Genomic DNA, 15,903 nt, shown 5'->3' with positions numbered 1-15,903 from the left:
CAGGGCCTGCACTCTGCTCAGCGTCCCCTAGGACCCTGAGGCACCCCCCCAAGACGCACCTTGGCTGCCGCAGCAGAGACTGTCAGCATGACTGACACCTCACTTCCTTTGCCCTTTTCCCAAGTCGTGGCAGGCAGCTTTCCAGGGGCCTCCAAGTCCAGGGTCCCATAAGGTTTGGTATCTGGGAAGACTAAATGAGAAAGAGGGATCTGTGTTAAGTCCCAGCTGCTCCTTTCCTCCGGCTCTGACAACCCAGGCCAGCCTGGCCTGGCCCATGTTCAGGGCAGCCCATACCTGGAATGCTGGCCCGAGGAATGATGGGAATGACGGGAGAGAGAGCTCGGTCTTCCTGCTCCCACCGGCCTGAGCCCAGCTGAGGGAAACGAGGTGTCTCCTCCCCTAGGATGCTCTCGGGGGACGAAGCCGGCACAATGCTGTCAGGAGAATCACTGTCCTCGTCACTCTCCATTCTGTGGACCAAAAGTAGACATTTGTTGCTATAGCCCTGCAGACTGCCCTTCTCATCTAGATAATAGTAGGTATCACTAATTAGTACCATAGATTACTTAAACCTACTATTGGTCAAAGGGAAAATGAGACAACCTGTCCCCTACCCCCATTCCTCATCCCCATTTCCAGCCCAACCCCCACCTGACATCCTCAGTTTGATTGTGAGGGGGTGTAGGCAAGGCGGCCAGCAGGTCTACACTCTTCACCTCTGAAGCATCTAAAGGGTAGATAGGGAGAAGAAAGTCAGGCTGAGGGTAGCCAAAGTGGATGGTGCTTTCTCCACACTTCAGTCCTAACTAATATAAGATCTAGCTTAGCTATCATGACCACTGGCTACCCATCTACTAGTTTGGAGCAGACGAGCTATATTTGAGTATTTCCAATGTGTCAGGCCCTGGGCTTTAGGTATACTCTGTATTTATATTTTAACGAATCCATTAGGCAAGTATTGTAATACCTATTCTACAGTGAAGAAACTCAGGCTCACACAACTCAACCAACTTACTGGGCTAAAATAGTATGGCTAAATTAATGCAGGAACCAGGATTCAGATCCAGATCTGACAGTAGTTCCCTATCCACAAAGGCTGTTTGTTCATTATAAACAAAAGTTTCATTAACACTCTCCCTGTCATCCATCTCCCTCACTGCCTTGGCTCTAGACTCCAGATGTTCATCCTTGTCTCCAACAAAGCAGTCCTGAAGAGGCTGTTTTTATCTCAGGTACCAGTCATGTATGCACAAAGGGCAACATGCAACCATTTCCTATCTCATACCATATGACTGGGAACACTGACTAGCTTGGACCCCAACCACCAAATCCTACTACAGGAGAGGCTCACTCTGCTCTTGACTTACCCTTCAGTGTCCTTTCAGTATCCCGGGAAGAGGCGGCATCCTTGGGGTGCTCCCCCAGCTCTTCAGATGGAGTGACGCCATTTACCATCTTCTGCTGCACCGATGGGGGTGGGGTGGGGGGCAGCGACGAGGGTGGTGTCGGCGGGTTACTCAGGTTATTCTGGGGGTGGGGTGGGGCGTTGTGTGCAAGGTGGCAGAGGGAGATGGACAATCTCCTGGCCCCATACTACATCAGCAACTTCCTCAAGTCTTCCACTCCCACCTCCACCTCCCCAAGAACCTCATCATTCCCAAAAGATATTGTCACTTTCTGACCTTGGTAAGCAGCTGTGAATAGTAGTCAGGACCAGTGGGCAGCACCCCACTTCCAAAGGCCCCCCTCAGCTGGCACTGCCCATTGACTGGGCAGCCACTGCCAAAGGGAGCAAAAAGGCTAAAGTTGGCGGTGATTGTAGGCTCTGTTAGGGGCAGCAGGGACAGCTCCTAGGAGGGGCAAGATGACAAAGTTGGAAACCTGCAGTGCGTACATCTCTGCCACCGCATAGCTGAGGGTCAGGGTGCCCTCTATCCTGGGTTGGGACCAGGGGACTGGCTCCTGGGGGTCACCTGTTTTAGCTGTTTCAGCAAGGCCTCGCTGGCCCTGACCCCGTCCTCCTTCCGCAGCTTCTTTCGGGAGCTCACCAACCTGTCGCTTGCCTTCTGTACCCGCTTGGGCTTCGGTGTCAAAGGCTTCCTGGCTGCTGTATCCTAAACCAGATAAACTCACAGTGAAGGCTGCTGTCCTCAGAGCCCTCATTTCTTCCCTCTGACCAGGACCTGCTCATTCTTCCCCAGGTTCCAGGCCCCACTCTACCTGCTCCACTCTAGCTGGAATACTCACCTCCTTATTGCTGGGGGTACCCTGTAGTTTCTGCTCCAGCCCAGCCAACTTGCTGTCAATGTGCCCGTTGATCTCTGCTCGCAGCCCCTCGGGCCCCCGCCCAGTGCTGAGTTGCACATTCTTTGCCCGTAGAAGCTTCTGCAAGAGCAGATGCCCGGCCTCTGAGCGGGGGCCTGCCAGCAGGAGGTGGTTGCTGGTACCTGCTGCCCCTATTGGCTCCCCGTTGGCCTCCCTCTTCACCACCTGGGCTCCCAGGGCACATGGCTCTTCCCGAGGCTCCTGCTTAATGCTGAGATACGATGGCTCGGGCACTGCCTGTCCATTCACCTGTTCCAGATGCCCAGGTATCAGGCTGCTCTGCTCCAGCTTCTGGGCTTCTGCTAGATTGTCTGGGGGATCCCAAGGTCCCAGCCCCTTGCCAAAGAAGGTATCTGCAAGCTGGGCAGCAGCAGGTGAGACCCTCCCAGAAGGCAGCTCCAAGGGTGGCCCCTGGGGTTTTGGAGTCCCTGGCTGGGTAAAAGGGAGCTGGGCCTCAGAGGGGTGCTGGGAGCTAGGGGATGGTAATTGTGACGGTTTCTTTGGCTCCTGTGGGCTGGATGGTGGATGCGTAGGATGGACAGGACCAAAGACTGGTCCAGTTGCTAAGGCTCCATGTGGGGCAGGGAGGCGAGGTGGGCCCTGAGGTCGAAGCCCTGCCCCTAGCTCCTGCAGGGGGCCTGTCTGGGATCCAGGAAAGCCCCCAAGTTGGGTTTGGCGGCCTAGGAGGCCCTGGAGGGGAGAAGGCTGAGTCCCAGGCTCCTGATAGGGTGGGGTCTGGCGTACTGCCTGACTCTGCTGTAGCTGCCGCTGCATGAGGAGTGCCTGTAGCTGCTGCTGCTGCTGAGGACTCAAGTGCCGCAACTGTGGGTTTTTGGCCAAAACTCCTTGGAGCTGTGCTCGAAGCTGACCCACTGTAGGCATGGCTCCAGCCCCAGGCAAACCCTGCCCAGATTGGGGGACAGATCCTGGTTTGGCAGCCTGCGGCCCTGCATTATTTTGCAAGGGCCGCTCTAGTCCAAGTGGCTGTTGGGAGCCCAGGAGGTTCTGAGTCAAAGGCCCAGGCTGCTCCCCTAAGGAAACAGAGGATTGGGCTAGCAGGTGTGGCATAGAAGAGGCCTCTGAAGATGATCCACTGTTTGGTTGCCCATGGCTTCCGACACCTGCTGTGTGGAGCAAGTTAACTTGCTGCTGTTGTTGTCCTGGGAGCCTCAGAGGTGGCTGCAGTGGCACAGAGTTAGGCTGAGGCTGAGGCTGGCTCTGGGGTTGGACAAGCAGGAGCTGTGAGTCCCCAGAGAGTGAGGGCTTTACTTCCCCAGGTTCAGCGGCCACTGCCTCAGGTGCAGTCCCTATTGCTACCGGCCCTCCCTGATGTGTGGAGGGCCCCTCACTGGCCTCTGGAGGAAGAGGAGTCTCTACAATGCTTTGTTCCTTCCCTGTTAGGAGGAGGGTTGGGCCCAGGGCTCCGGGGCTAGAAAAGTGTTGCAGAGGCTTGGCTGGCATTCCAGGACCAAGTGGTACCTGCTGCTGCTGTTGTTGAGGAGACAGTAAAGTTCGACTCTGGTTTAAGAGGCCTATCTGCTGCTGTTGCTGCTGTTGCAACTGTTGCTGTTGTTGCTGTAATTGCTGCTGCTGTTGCTGCTGTTGTAGCTGCTGCTGTAGCTGCTGCTGTTGTTGCAGCTGCTGCTGTTGTAGCTGCTGCTGTTGCTGCTGTTGTAGCTGCTGCTGTTGCTGCTGTTGCTGTTGCAGCTGCTGTTGTTGCTGCTGTTGTTGCTGTTGCTGTAGCTGCTGTTGCTGCTGCAAGGAGGCCATTGGTGGAGCACTAAGTTTGGGCTGTCCACTATGTGGCATCAGACCCTGCTGAAGATGAGAAAGCCCTGCCATGGATCCCTGCTGTTGGTGCTGCTGTTGCTGGGCTGTGACCAGCCGATGTCCCATAAGGCCCTGACTCTGCTGTGCCAGCTGAGGTGAACTTGGCACCCGAGACTGGGTCAATAGCACCTGCCTGTGAGGAGCCTGGGGGCCCAAAGCTGCAGGGTGCTGTTGTTGCTGCTGCTGCAACACTGCCACCTGGGCAGGGCCCAGCATGCCCTGGGGCCCCTGGGGTGGTTGAGGAGACAGCTGCTGGACCAAGAGGCTCTGATGGCTACTGGAAGGGAGAAGCCCCTGGGGCTTGGGACCCAAAGCCTGGTTTGTCTGTACCCCCGGGCCCTGCTGCTGTTGCTGCTGGATTGCCACCTGTCCTAGAAGGTGGTGGTGGTGGTGGTGGTGCTGCTGCTGCTGCAGTTTCTGGGCAAGCTGCATGCGTTGCTGCTGTAGCTGCAGCTGTCTTTCCTGCAAAAGCCTGGAATCAGGTCCCAGACCTCGAAGAGCAAGGTTGCCAGGAAAAAAGCCCCCTGAGGGGCCAGTCAGGGGCCCAGCCGCACTAGAATGTTGCTGTTGCTGCTGTTGGGCCAGAGTCGTGTTGAGGAAGGGACCACCAGGCTGTCCAGGTAGTGCCATGCCCCCTGGGGGCAGGCGAAGACCTGTAGTTTGTCCACCAGGGGGCCCCTGTGGTGGCTGCAGCGCATGGCCAGGAAGCAGTTGACTGGGGAGCTTGGTGAGTAGCCGAGGACTCTGGGAAGGGCTAAGGGCCAGCACAGCTGAGTGTTGTTGGTGTTGTTGGTGTTGCTGTTGTTGTTGCTGTTGTTGCTGCTGTTGCTGCTGCTGCTTATTCCGATATTCTGCCATGAGATTCGTGTGTTCCTTCTGCTGCTTCCGCACCTAACAGAGGAGGGTTGGGGATGTCAGCCTCAAGCATGCTTACCCATGCTACCCCTCCTCCCGGCTGGCTCCTGGTTGCTAGGCTGAAGCCTGCTTTCCTCACCTGATCCAGCTGTTTCTGGATCTTGCTCTGCTGCTCTGTAACCAGCTTCAGCTTCTCAGCATCAGCTTCTGGGAACTCCCGGCCAGCCTTTTTGGCAGTGCGCTGCTTGGCACACAGAGCCTTCCGGGATTTGCGGTGCACACCAATCTGCTCCTCTAGCACCTTCAGCTGCATCTGTAGGAGCTGTTGGGTATGGAACAGCCACTCCTCATACTGCCGCTGGTCAGCCTCATCTGGAAAAGAAAGCTGGGTGTCAGGACCTGCAAAACAGTGATTCCAATTCCTCTTCCTCCATATGCCCCAATCCACTGTCTTTTAGGCTCCTCCACAACCCCATACTCACTGATCACTCCCTGGGCAAAAGTAGGTGGATTGGGACGAGCCTGGGAGGGGTCACCAGCATTCCGCTCCTGCAATGAGAGAGACTGCTAAGGGGTTATTGTTCCATACCAGCCTCTAAAAAGGGTGGCCCGATGGCAGGGGACACAAATTCTTACTCCCACATGACCACTTACCTGGCTACTCCCTGCTGCCACGTGGTTCTGCAGATCACTGCCAGTCCCCCCTGAGAGCCTCTGGGCTAGCAAAGACACTTGCTGCCTAATTTGCCCAAGCAAAGAAGATGTGTTGGTAATGGGGAAAGTTGAAAGGCAAAGAGGTGGAATAAGTACAGAAGGAGATCAGGAAGGACCTGGAAAGGACCAACCTCTACCATCCCCACCCAAGTCTTACCTGTTCATACCAGGTGCCACTCCAATGCTGCCCTGAGCCATCACCTTCTTGATCCCTTTCAAAGCTACCATCTTGGCCTTTGCAATCGGATCAATGATATCTTCTGCAGCAAATTTGTCCAAGTCTGGAGAGGGAAGAACCAAGTGAGCCAGGCATTTGGGTCAATGCTCCATTCTATGGTTGCGGTTTCTTCCAACACCTTGATCTCTACCAAGCCAAGCAAAACAGAGGCATGGCATGATGGAAAGACCAGTGGACTAGGATCCAGGTAGCTTGGGTGACTCAGCTCTATTATTCGTAGGACATGTGGCCCTGTTTTTACTTGTACAGTGCTAGGAAAAGGTACTCAGTAAATATTTGTTAAACCAATATATCAATGTTATTTCACCTCTCTGAGCCTCTCAGTTTACTCCTTTATTTGGAAAGATCATGACTCCCTACTCTGCCTACCTCATGGAGCTACTGAAAGGATTACATATGACAGAAATAGGAGTATAGCTGACCCCTGAACAACATGGTTTTGAACTGCAGGGGTTCAATGCAGATTTTTTATAATAAATACTGTAAATGTATTTTCTCTTCCTGATTTTCTCAACATTTCCTTTTCTCCAGCTTACTGTATTGTAAGAATACAGCATATAATACATAAAACATACAAAATATGTTAACTGACCATTCATATTACCGGTAAGGCTTCCAGTTGACAGTAGACTATCAGTAGTTAAGTTTTTTGGGAATCAAAAGTTAAACACAGATTTGACTATGTGGGGGTCAGCGCCCCTAACCCCACATTGTTTAAGAGTTATCTGTACATTTTATGACCTAGAAAGCATTCTTCAAAAGTAGTGTTCTTAGAGCAACTAGTACAGCCCAAGATATACGCCCTGTGATAATGCCCTAGATGCCAGAGCTGTTGTGGGCCTGACATGGATCACCTATATCCTATTCACCTGCCTGTCCCAGATGCTGGAAAAACAGAAAGCAACCCCAAAAAACTTCCATCTTCTTAAAATTATGCACATTCTGTATCTTTACACCATTCAGAATACTTTTTTTTAAAGAGAGAAAAAAGTAGAGCGCAAGACAAACATAGATGTTTCTGTATGCACCCTGACCAGGGATTGAACCAGCAACCTCTGCGTATCCAGATGACACTCTAACCAACTGAGCTAATGGCCAGGGCAACTCCCCACTTTTTAAAGGGTTAAGCAAACCCCCTCCCCTGGTCTTTTGAGGCAATAACACAGTTAAGAGGATCTGAGGGCCAAATTCAAACTGTTAGTGATATGATCTTCGGCAAATTACTAAACCTCCATGCCTCGGTTTCCTTTTCTATAATCAAAGATAATAATAGTATCTGTTTAATGAGTTTGTTGTGATTAGATAATGAATGTAAAGTGCTCAGCACACTGCAAATAGTAATTACTCAATAAATGCTATTAATAATTTGGAGTCTTCTTCAATTTGGCCCCTCTTCTTACCTCTCCAGAACTATGGCAGTACCCCCTCACTTCCCTCTATACGTCTACTCCAGCCTAACCACTTCACTCCGTCTCCAAATATCCATTGGCTTTCCTGCCAATATGGCCCCTTTTGTTCCACACTCAACTGTGTTCCAGTCTTTTCACCTACCTCAAGTGCTTTCTCTCTTGCACAACTTCTCTCCAAGTCCTAATCTTTTGGTCTCTCTACAGCTACAAAGCCAATCAGACTTCATGCATCCATCCCATTCACTCACTCAAAGACCTGAATGACTGTTATATGCCAGGCACTGTTCCTCCCTTCTTAAAACCTAGTATCTCTGCCTACAACACTCGTATGGTATTCAGTCAAAGCTTATGTCCCAACTCCATTAACTATGAAATTACCTTAAGTTGTCAGCCTCAGTGCCCATTTGTTGGTGACAGTGATCACCCCTGAGTAACTGTACCAGTGCCCTCAGCTGAGGTTACCTGTATCTGGGAAGAAGCTGTTAGCCAGCTGCTGCTGCATCGCCAGCTGTTGGGGTTTCATGCACATGGAGGGAGGCACGGTACCCATGGGCTTCTGTGCCAGCACTGGCTGTGAGTTCTGCTGGGGCACCAAGCCTGCCTGCCCCCCATGCTGCCCACTTAGCATATGACCTTGGTTGGACACCATGGCCATGGATGGGGCCAGGCGCTGCTGAAGAGCATGAGCTGGTGGCTGGGTGGGCATCAGTGGTTGGGCCAAACCTGGCTGTCGGGAGCCTCCGAGTCCCAGGGTAAGTTGTTGCTGGGACCCAGCCAAACTAGAAGAGCCCTCATGTGGTAAAGACATGGCCTGGGTAGGGCCTGGTGTGGACAGTAAAGAATGCTGCTGCTGCTGGGCAGGCTGCAGCTGTGCTGAAAGTTGCTGCTTCTTCTGCAGCTCCTTCTTCTCATGCTCCAAAAGGTCCTCAATGAGCAGGGGTAGCTCACTGGCTACCAGTGAGCTGTCCATCTTGTCCAGCTCATCCCCAGATGCTGCATGTCCACCAGGCAAGGTCAGGGCCCCACTCTCTAATTCAAACTTTTCCAGCAGGGAGGACCCTCCTGGGACACTCAGTGGACTAGAGGTTAGCAGGTGAGCTGGTGGTCCTCCTGTGGCTCCAAAGGGGCCCTTTTCAGCTGTGTGCCCACTGCTGGAAAAGGGTCCTGTGCCCATCCGTGTGTCCCGGTTGCCCATCACACTCTGTCCTGGCTTCAGTCCCAGACCTAGGGAAGTGGTCGCAGGTGCTGGCTCTACTTTGGGGGTGGTGATAGTGAACTGGCAAGGGGAAGGATGGCGCCCACCCTCCTCCACCTTGGGTTTCACCTCAGGGAGCACAGGTGCCAAACGGGGCTCAGTGGCATCAGTAGCAGGGGGAGCGCGCTCCTCAGGGCCCAGGGGTCCTGGCTCCACCCCCCGCAACAGGGCCTCCCGCTCAGCCTTTTCATTGGCTGACTCCACCAGCCTCAGGTGCTCATTGAAGATGTCCTTCTTGTCCCCAGTGTCCAACTCAGGGTCAGTATAGGCCAGTAGGTCAAATTCATCCCCATTGAGCAGATCATCCAGGTGAGGATCATTGGTCTCCAGGTTTTCCAAGGTGCCCAGCTCATCATCTCCCTTGGCCACATCCACACCCAAGCCCAAGTGAGCAAGCTCCTCATCATCCTCCAGGGCCTTGTGGGCATCAAAGTCGTCATCCAGCTCAGGGTCCTCACAGGGTAACTTCCCAGCTTCCAAAGCCAAAGGAGGGGGGCGGCCAAGCTCAGTGCTTGAGGGGGGCCGGCTGACCAGCTCCAAGCCAGTGGGCAAGGTAGGACCCTTAGTATGGGGTGCTGGATGGAGGCTGTGGTTCAATTCAGGGGCCAGTGGGACTGAGGGTTTCTGCGGGGGAATACCTGACATCGCTAGACCACGCAGCCCCTCAGGAGCCAGTCGATGGGAGTCCTCACTTACAGGGTAAAATCGGGGTCTCTGAGGGGGGCCCTGACCAGGAAATGGAGCCCCCCCAGATCCTAGTCCTTTTTGCACATTATGCCGCAACTCAATAAACTGGGCAGGACCAGCTGGACTAGGCACTGGCTCTCCAGGGCCAGGCAGGCGGGTGGGAAGCCCTGCCAAGGGGGAACCTAGGGCTTGGCGGCCAAGTTCAGGCCCAGGAGTTGATGGAAAACGAGTAGATATGGCAAGTCTCATAGAGTTTGCTGCTGTTGCTTGCTGCTGCTGCTGCCACAGGTGTTGCTGCTGCTGCTGTAAGGGCAGGGACCCAGGATAGGGTGCTCGCTGATAGAAGGCTTGGGAGCCTCCCACCAGTTGCCTGAAAAAATATACAGTAGTCAGTAAGATGATATCAAGATGAAGAAGAAATATCTCATGGGCCTCAGGCAGGAGGAAAGGGTAGAATTAATGTGGCAAGGGGGAAGGAACAGGGGAGAAGAGTAAGTGACACTAGAAAAAGATTAGCGAGACAGGTAAATCAAAGGCAGTACACAAAGGTAGTAAAGTCTGTGCCCTTGGGTTACCCCCAGGGAACCCCTTAAAGCCTCACCGGCTATTCACATCCATAGAAGAAGGGGTGGCTGGTGGAGGTGGCCGGGACAGTCGGTCATCACTGGAGAAAGCCCCTGGCCCTAGAATGGGGCCACCCAGCTTGCTTGGGGGCAACCCCATCAGGCTGCTTTTATCCTAGAACAGACAGAAGTAGATGAAGGTGGGGCTACCTTCAATATCCTGGGCCCACCACACGTTGCCACCCTACCTACCTGGGTCCCAGAGAAGGGGGTCTGGCCTCGACTCAGCTGCTCAAAGGCAGGGTTGCTGGGCTCAGCACCCCAGCTTCCCGGGGGCCCCACTGTTCCTGCAGCGGCCGCAGCTGTTTCCTTCTCCTGCCGCAGGGTGCTGCGCTGGATCTGTTGCCGAATCAGCAGCTCTCTCAGTCGCTGGCGCTGCGCAGAGAAGAGAGAAGTGAGTCTGTCCTACTCCAATCACAGGGCTGGCACAGGGACAGTGGTGACATGAAGAACTCAGCTCCACGATGTCAACTTACCTGCCGTTGCTTCTCCAGCTCTGTCTGGCTGAGGCTGGAGATGCCTGGGTCCTGGGCACCTGGAAGATCAGGTGCCGCCAAAGAGCCGGCCATTCCAGCCCCTGGGTCTTCTCGCTTATCGACTGGAGAGGTGATGCCAGCCCGCTGTGAGGCTCCATGAGGCGGGTAGGGTAGGGACCCATCGGATGCAGGTGGTGGTAGGACTGACGGGGGGCGTAGTGGGGACAGCCCATAGCCCTCTCCTGTGGACCCGCTGCTGGGTCCCAGGGGGCTGCCCGATGGGTGGAAATTTCCTGTGGCTACTGAGTAGTTTGTGCTTTGAGGCTTGCCCAAAGTAGGGCCAGGCCCAAAATGGCTGTTGATCCCATGAGGTGGAGGGAGACCAGGCTGAGGGACGGGGGGTTTTAGGGAAGAAGGCTCCCCTACCGCCTGAGGGAAAGTGAAACGCATGGGAGAGGGAGTGCCCACAAATGCACCTGTCCCAGGGGACCGGGCGAAATTGGGGGGCTGCCCACTTGGGACCTTGGCATGGAGCTCACCTGCTGGCCCCGAAGGCAGGGCAGCTGGAAAGCCTCCAGCCCCCAGTGGAGTGTGGGCTGGAGGCCCAGACTTAAAGGCAACTTCAGGGGGCTGGGGTCGGGGTGGCTTATGCAGTGGGGCAAATGGGTCACGGGACTGAGGGCGAGAGGGTGGGCGGGAATAAGGGTCAGGGGACTGGAAGCGAGGGGTCACAGGGGATGGGCAGAATGCCTCAGCAGACAAAGGACGGGGTGTCAATGGGGACTGGGAGCTGGACTGGGACTGGGGACTGGCTGGCACTCGGGAGAAAGGGTCAGAGGGCAGTGAACGAGGGGGTAGGGCACAGCAGCTCTCAGGGGGGGGTGGTTGGGGCCGAGGGGTCAATGGGGGTTGAGCATAAGGGTCAGAGTAGGGGCCAGGGCGAAAGATATCAGAGTGGCTGGGGGGAGAAGGGGCCAAAGCCTGGGCAGGGGATGGCTCCTGGGGCCTTAGGCCCAAGCCTGGGCTCTGAGGCTCTACCTGAGATGCCCGAGGGGTCAGGGGGGCTTTGAAAACATCAGGTGCCTTTAACTCCAGGCTTCCAAGATGGGGGCCTGAGGAGGGTGAGTCAACAAAGCCCAAATTTGGGGGCCCATAGCTAGGAGAGGATGCCCCAAGCTCTTCCTTCTTCACCTCCAAGGCTTTCCGAGACTCCCCAAAAGGCGGGGGTGACAGCAGGGGCTCAGAAGCCTTGCCACCCCCTACCCCTGGGCTCTCAGGCACAGCCAGATTGTCCAGTGAAGGGCAGCGAGGTTTGAGGAAGGGGTCAGGTGTGGAGGGCTGGTGTCGGGGGGTGCCAGGTGGGGTTGTGTGGAATTCCCCTGGCTGACCAGTCCCAGGACGAGATGAGGTACCCAACGTTGGGGGCTGCGTAGGGGCCCCAGTCGGACTAGGATAGGGAGGATAGGCGGGTGGTGCCGTGGGGAAGCGGGGCTCCAGAGCGTAGGCAGGGGCCAGTCCAAAGGGGTCCTGCGAAGGCACTTGGGCGGGCACCTGGGGTGGGAGCTTGAGGAAGAGCTCACCGGGCGAGTCGGGGCCGGGCACCATGCCCGCTGGTGGCTTCAGGAACCCGTCCGCAGAGGTAGACAAGCCAGCGGGGGTAGTGGGGCTGCCAATGAAAATGGTGGGGGCCGCAGCAGGGGGCGGACTGCCCAGTGCCCCTGGCTGGGGGGGAATGCGGAGATGTAGGGCCGGTCGGTCAGTCTTACGGGCCATGTCGCCCACCTTGGTCTGCTTGTTGATCTGGCTCTCAGCCTGCTACGGGAGGAGACCAGGCACAGAGCAGTCAGGCTGCTGTGGGCAGGCCCTACATCCCACTACCCTCACAGAGGTCACCTGCTACAGGACTTCAATGGCACAGCCTGGTGGGGCCCCCACTCACCTTTTGCACCTTGTTGATGCGGTGAGCTGCCCGGTTATCTTTGGCCTTTTGCTGAAGGGTAAGAGGACTGAGTCTGAGGGCTAGGGCTCAGTCTCATGCCCAGCCCCCAGCCCTCATGTCACACACTCTACCCAAAAGGTGATCCCTTTTGGCCCAGTCGCTCTATGAGCAGGGGAGGGAAAGAACTGAAGTGAATTTCCCCCAAAGCACCCTCCTCAGTTCCCATGCCTCCTTCTGTCTCACCAGGTAGGGGGCTTTGTCAGCAGCTGGAACTTTTCTCCAGAGCTTCATGATTTGTTTGCAACGGCTAGACCAGTCTGGAGGACAGAGGGATTACATTAGGAAATTTGGCAGGTGACCCCTGCACCCACCATGTTACCAGGTTGTTGTCTCCCTTTTTCCCTTGCCCTTGTCCCACAGGTACCTGGATAATCTTGCTTGAGATTAGGAAAGTTAATGTTGGCATAGAGCACAGGTGAGATGGTGGAGAGTTGGCCCAACTCTTCATCCTTCTCCCAGCGCTGAAGACTCCGCTGGTTATAGGAGAGCCCGTCGCCCTCGCCCTCTGTGGTGGGGGTGGTGGGGGTGGAAGGCGTAGTACCCCCTGAGCCTGTCCAGGGGCTGTCTGGTTCACCAGGTTCTGGGCTAAAGAAGCCCCCGCGCTCCCTGGGGCGCAGGGGCAGAGAGTCATAGGGGGCAGGGATGCCATACCCCACCCCAGACAAACTGCCCAGATGTCCCACGTTGATGCCCTCCCCCAACAGAGAAGGGCCACCAACAAGAAGGTAGAAAGGAACAGGGAGAAGTACTGCTACAGCAGCACCCAGGAATCCAAGGTTCCTTCCCTTGGCATGGGCCCAGTTGGAGGGAAGGGACAAGAGAGACAGCTCACAAATGTTAAGCATAGATACCAACCTAGAATCCAAGAATGGGGACTGGCAAAGGACCGGGTAGGAGTCCATTGGGCTGCTGGAGGGGAGATTGCCCAAGGCGAGTCCACCTATAAGAGGCACAGGATCAGAGAAAGGAAGCAAGTGGCCCATCCTTCGGGCAAGCTTGGCCATACCTGCCCACCAGTCTTCAAATCACCCATATCACCTTGAAGAAAGGGCCTCTGCAGTGGTGTACGGCTGCCGTCTGGGGTTCCACAACCCAGATGCTGCTCTCGTTCGGAACCCAAAACATCCTTGAAGAGCTGCTGCAGGTCCTTGGATTCCATCTTGGGTAGTTCTGTGGGGGATTGGGAGGATGCTGCTGAGGCAGACTTGGAGAGTTGAGGGGACACCACATGCTACAAATAGAGCTGGAGGTGCTCGCTTTGGCAGCACATATACTGTCCATGGCCAGCGATGGTGCCAGTGCTTCCTAGTGCACAGATGAGAGTACCAAAACAGGACCTTCTCCTTCTCCCAAAAGATCCTTATATAGGAAGAGTGCAGGTCACAGCCTCACCTTCTGTGGGAATCCTGTCTAAGTCAGAGCTAAGCATCCCTTCTCCCGGGGTGCCTGGTTTCTCGGGGTCACTGGGCACTGGGGATGCCTTTACGCCCCCATCCTCAGGTCCTGCAATGGCCAGGAGAAAGCCATCAGCCAAGGCCAGTACGGAGGTACCACATTGACCAAACTGAACCACAGCAGGCATGGAGCAGTTTGCAGTCTCCTACCCTGATGGTGCTCAGGGGCAGAACAAATTGACAAAAGCAAAAACCAAGCTAGGACAGTCTTCCCAGCAGTCCTCACCTGGTGTATCAGCCTTGCCCTCAGGGCCACGGGATTCTTCATCTGCAACCTCTGCACCATCATCTCCTAAAAGTAACAATCGCCAGTCTAATCAGAGGTGCCCTACATCTAACATCCAGAATGGGTCCCCAACTCAACAGGGCAGGGCCCTGGCCTACCCTCAATTCCCAGAGACTAGCCCATTCCCCTTACGAGCTCCTAAGCACAGACAAAAGCTGGGTCCCTTCAGATCACCTCACCCCTAAATGACTGACCTTTCTGTGAGGTGGGGAGCTCCTTCCTATCTGAGCCTCCATCCCCCTTGGCCTTTGGGGTTCCTAGTGCAAAGCTTGGTCGGCCCACCCCAACTGCAAAAAGGGCCTTCCGGCTCAGGTCCAGCAGCTCTTTCCCAAAGAAGGCCTCCTGTAGGAAGAGGCAGGGAGAAATAGGCTTCTTCATGTCCAGCAGGGCAGACACCCCCTCACCCTTCGGAGCTTAAGGCCCACCTGCAGGTAAGCAGGAAACATGTCCTCTAGTTTACTCTTCTTGCGCCCTCGCCGCTGCTGCTTCTTTTTCTCATCCGCATCAGCTAAGCTCTGGTCCACAGAGCCCTCTGCAGGCAGGTCAGCAGGCATCACTAGGGACAGAATGGGAGGTGTTGGTTTCTCTGGGGACACTGAGCATGCTGCTCCCTGAGGATGTTTTCTGTCTACTCTCTCCCAGCACCAACTGGGCCAACCACTCGCTCAGCATTTTGAGTGAGCCCTTCCCCCAGGCCTCCCTGGCAGTGCCCTGTATGTCCTATGACCCCCACCTTCTCCCAGACCCCAGCCTGAGCCCTCACCCGTCTCACCCTCGTCGGGCTGCCCATCCCCACTCAACACCTCCGTCTGAGCAGCAGGCCCCTTTTTCACACGTGTGTGGGATTTCCGCTGTCGCACCATGAAACCACCAATGCCTATGAGGCAGAGACAAGGCTGAGAGGCCACTGGGGATTGGGCGAGACGCCCCTCCCACCCCATTACCCAACCCAGGGCCTCACCAGGCCGGTAGGGTTTGCGTTTGCGTTTTTTACTATCCTCAGTTTCCTCCTTGCCAGGCTCCACATCAGGGCTGACAGGGCCCTCCAGTTTGATTTCGCACTCCATGTGCTCCACACCACCTGCATATTAGGACAGAGATGGAGGCAGAGCAGAGGAGTGGGCCCTTTTAACTGTGTCATCCTGCTACCCAAGAACAGAGAGCTGAATGCCTTGACAGAGCCATTTGGACAAGACCAACAGTGGATTGAGAGAGACTGAGAAAGCCAACGCTGTTCCCACCCAACGTCCAACTCTCAAGTCACACAGCCGTGACTTTGTTACTCCCTGAGATTCCCCAGTCTAACCTTCACCCTTGAGCAGCTCATCGGTGTCCAAGTCCCCATCCTTCTTGTCATCAGGGCCAAGGGCCTCTGAGGGCTCAGAACCTTCCAGCCCAGGCTCGCCTGGGAGGCCAAGCCGTCCTCGCCGCTGGCGCCGCTTGTGTAGTGGCGACATGGTAAGGTTACGGAGCACAGCCATGCCAGTTTCTGTCAGCCACACACCCTCGAAGCGAAAGTACTGGGGCTCTACACAAAGGGGAAGAGCATGTGACTCAAGGGAAACCAGAACTCCAAGTTTCGGCCTAAGTCCCCAGCTGGGACAAAAGCAGTGAGAGACAGACAGATCAGACAAAGTTCAGCCGGGGCCAAAGAAGTGAAAAGAATAGGCCACCACTGGTCACTAATTAAGGTTCCAATTCTCCATCAATGACCCAGAGACTGCTATTGCAGAAGGCTGACTTTGCTCTTGA

At 55.3% G+C, this 15,903-nt stretch overlaps 1 protein-coding gene across 10 annotated transcripts in view; it reads right to left on the bottom strand.

Annotated features, from left to right (window-relative positions):
- Positions 1-15,903, bottom strand: part of KMT2D (lysine methyltransferase 2D) — a 42,147-nt gene that overhangs the window by 8,967 nt on the left and 17,277 nt on the right. For 3 of the 10 annotated variants that reach the window (XM_066368796.1, XM_066368800.1, XM_066368797.1), the window contains exons 20-46: positions 15,458-15,679; positions 15,113-15,232; positions 14,915-15,028; positions 14,577-14,707; positions 14,346-14,493; positions 14,092-14,157; positions 13,804-13,914; positions 13,450-13,581; positions 13,267-13,351; positions 12,776-13,017; positions 12,595-12,668; positions 12,352-12,402; positions 10,413-12,227; positions 10,129-10,311; positions 9,915-10,051; positions 7,834-9,683; positions 5,882-6,005; positions 5,665-5,749; positions 5,493-5,574; positions 5,150-5,382; positions 2,248-5,046; positions 1,974-2,114; positions 1,683-1,850; positions 1,368-1,527; positions 652-727; positions 295-470; positions 60-190 (exon numbers count right to left, since the gene is read on the bottom strand). In XM_066368796.1, coding sequence (XP_066224893.1) covers positions 60-190; positions 295-470; positions 652-727; positions 1,368-1,527; positions 1,683-1,850; positions 1,974-2,114; positions 2,248-5,046; positions 5,150-5,382; positions 5,493-5,574; positions 5,665-5,749; positions 5,882-6,005; positions 7,834-9,683; positions 9,915-10,051; positions 10,129-10,311; positions 10,413-12,227; positions 12,352-12,402; positions 12,595-12,668; positions 12,776-13,017; positions 13,267-13,351; positions 13,450-13,581; positions 13,804-13,914; positions 14,092-14,157; positions 14,346-14,493; positions 14,577-14,707; positions 14,915-15,028; positions 15,113-15,232; positions 15,458-15,679 — 9,656 coding nt within the window. The remainder of the gene's footprint in view (positions 1-59; positions 191-294; positions 471-651; positions 728-1,367; positions 1,528-1,682; positions 1,851-1,973; positions 2,115-2,247; positions 5,047-5,149; positions 5,383-5,492; positions 5,575-5,664; positions 5,750-5,881; positions 6,006-7,833; positions 9,684-9,914; positions 10,052-10,128; positions 10,312-10,412; positions 12,228-12,351; positions 12,403-12,594; positions 12,669-12,775; positions 13,018-13,266; positions 13,352-13,449; positions 13,582-13,803; positions 13,915-14,091; positions 14,158-14,345; positions 14,494-14,576; positions 14,708-14,914; positions 15,029-15,112; positions 15,233-15,457; positions 15,680-15,903) is intronic. The other 7 variants (XM_066368802.1, XM_066368803.1, XM_066368805.1 and 4 more) reach the window with 6 other exon arrangements.

Source organism: Saccopteryx leptura, chromosome 2 (genome assembly GCF_036850995.1).
Source record: "Saccopteryx leptura isolate mSacLep1 chromosome 2, mSacLep1_pri_phased_curated, whole genome shotgun sequence".
NCBI classification, from domain to species: domain Eukaryota; kingdom Metazoa; phylum Chordata; class Mammalia; order Chiroptera; family Emballonuridae; genus Saccopteryx; species Saccopteryx leptura.
The sequence above is the reverse complement of the archived record's forward strand: the minus strand, read 5'-3'. Positions and strand labels throughout refer to the sequence as shown.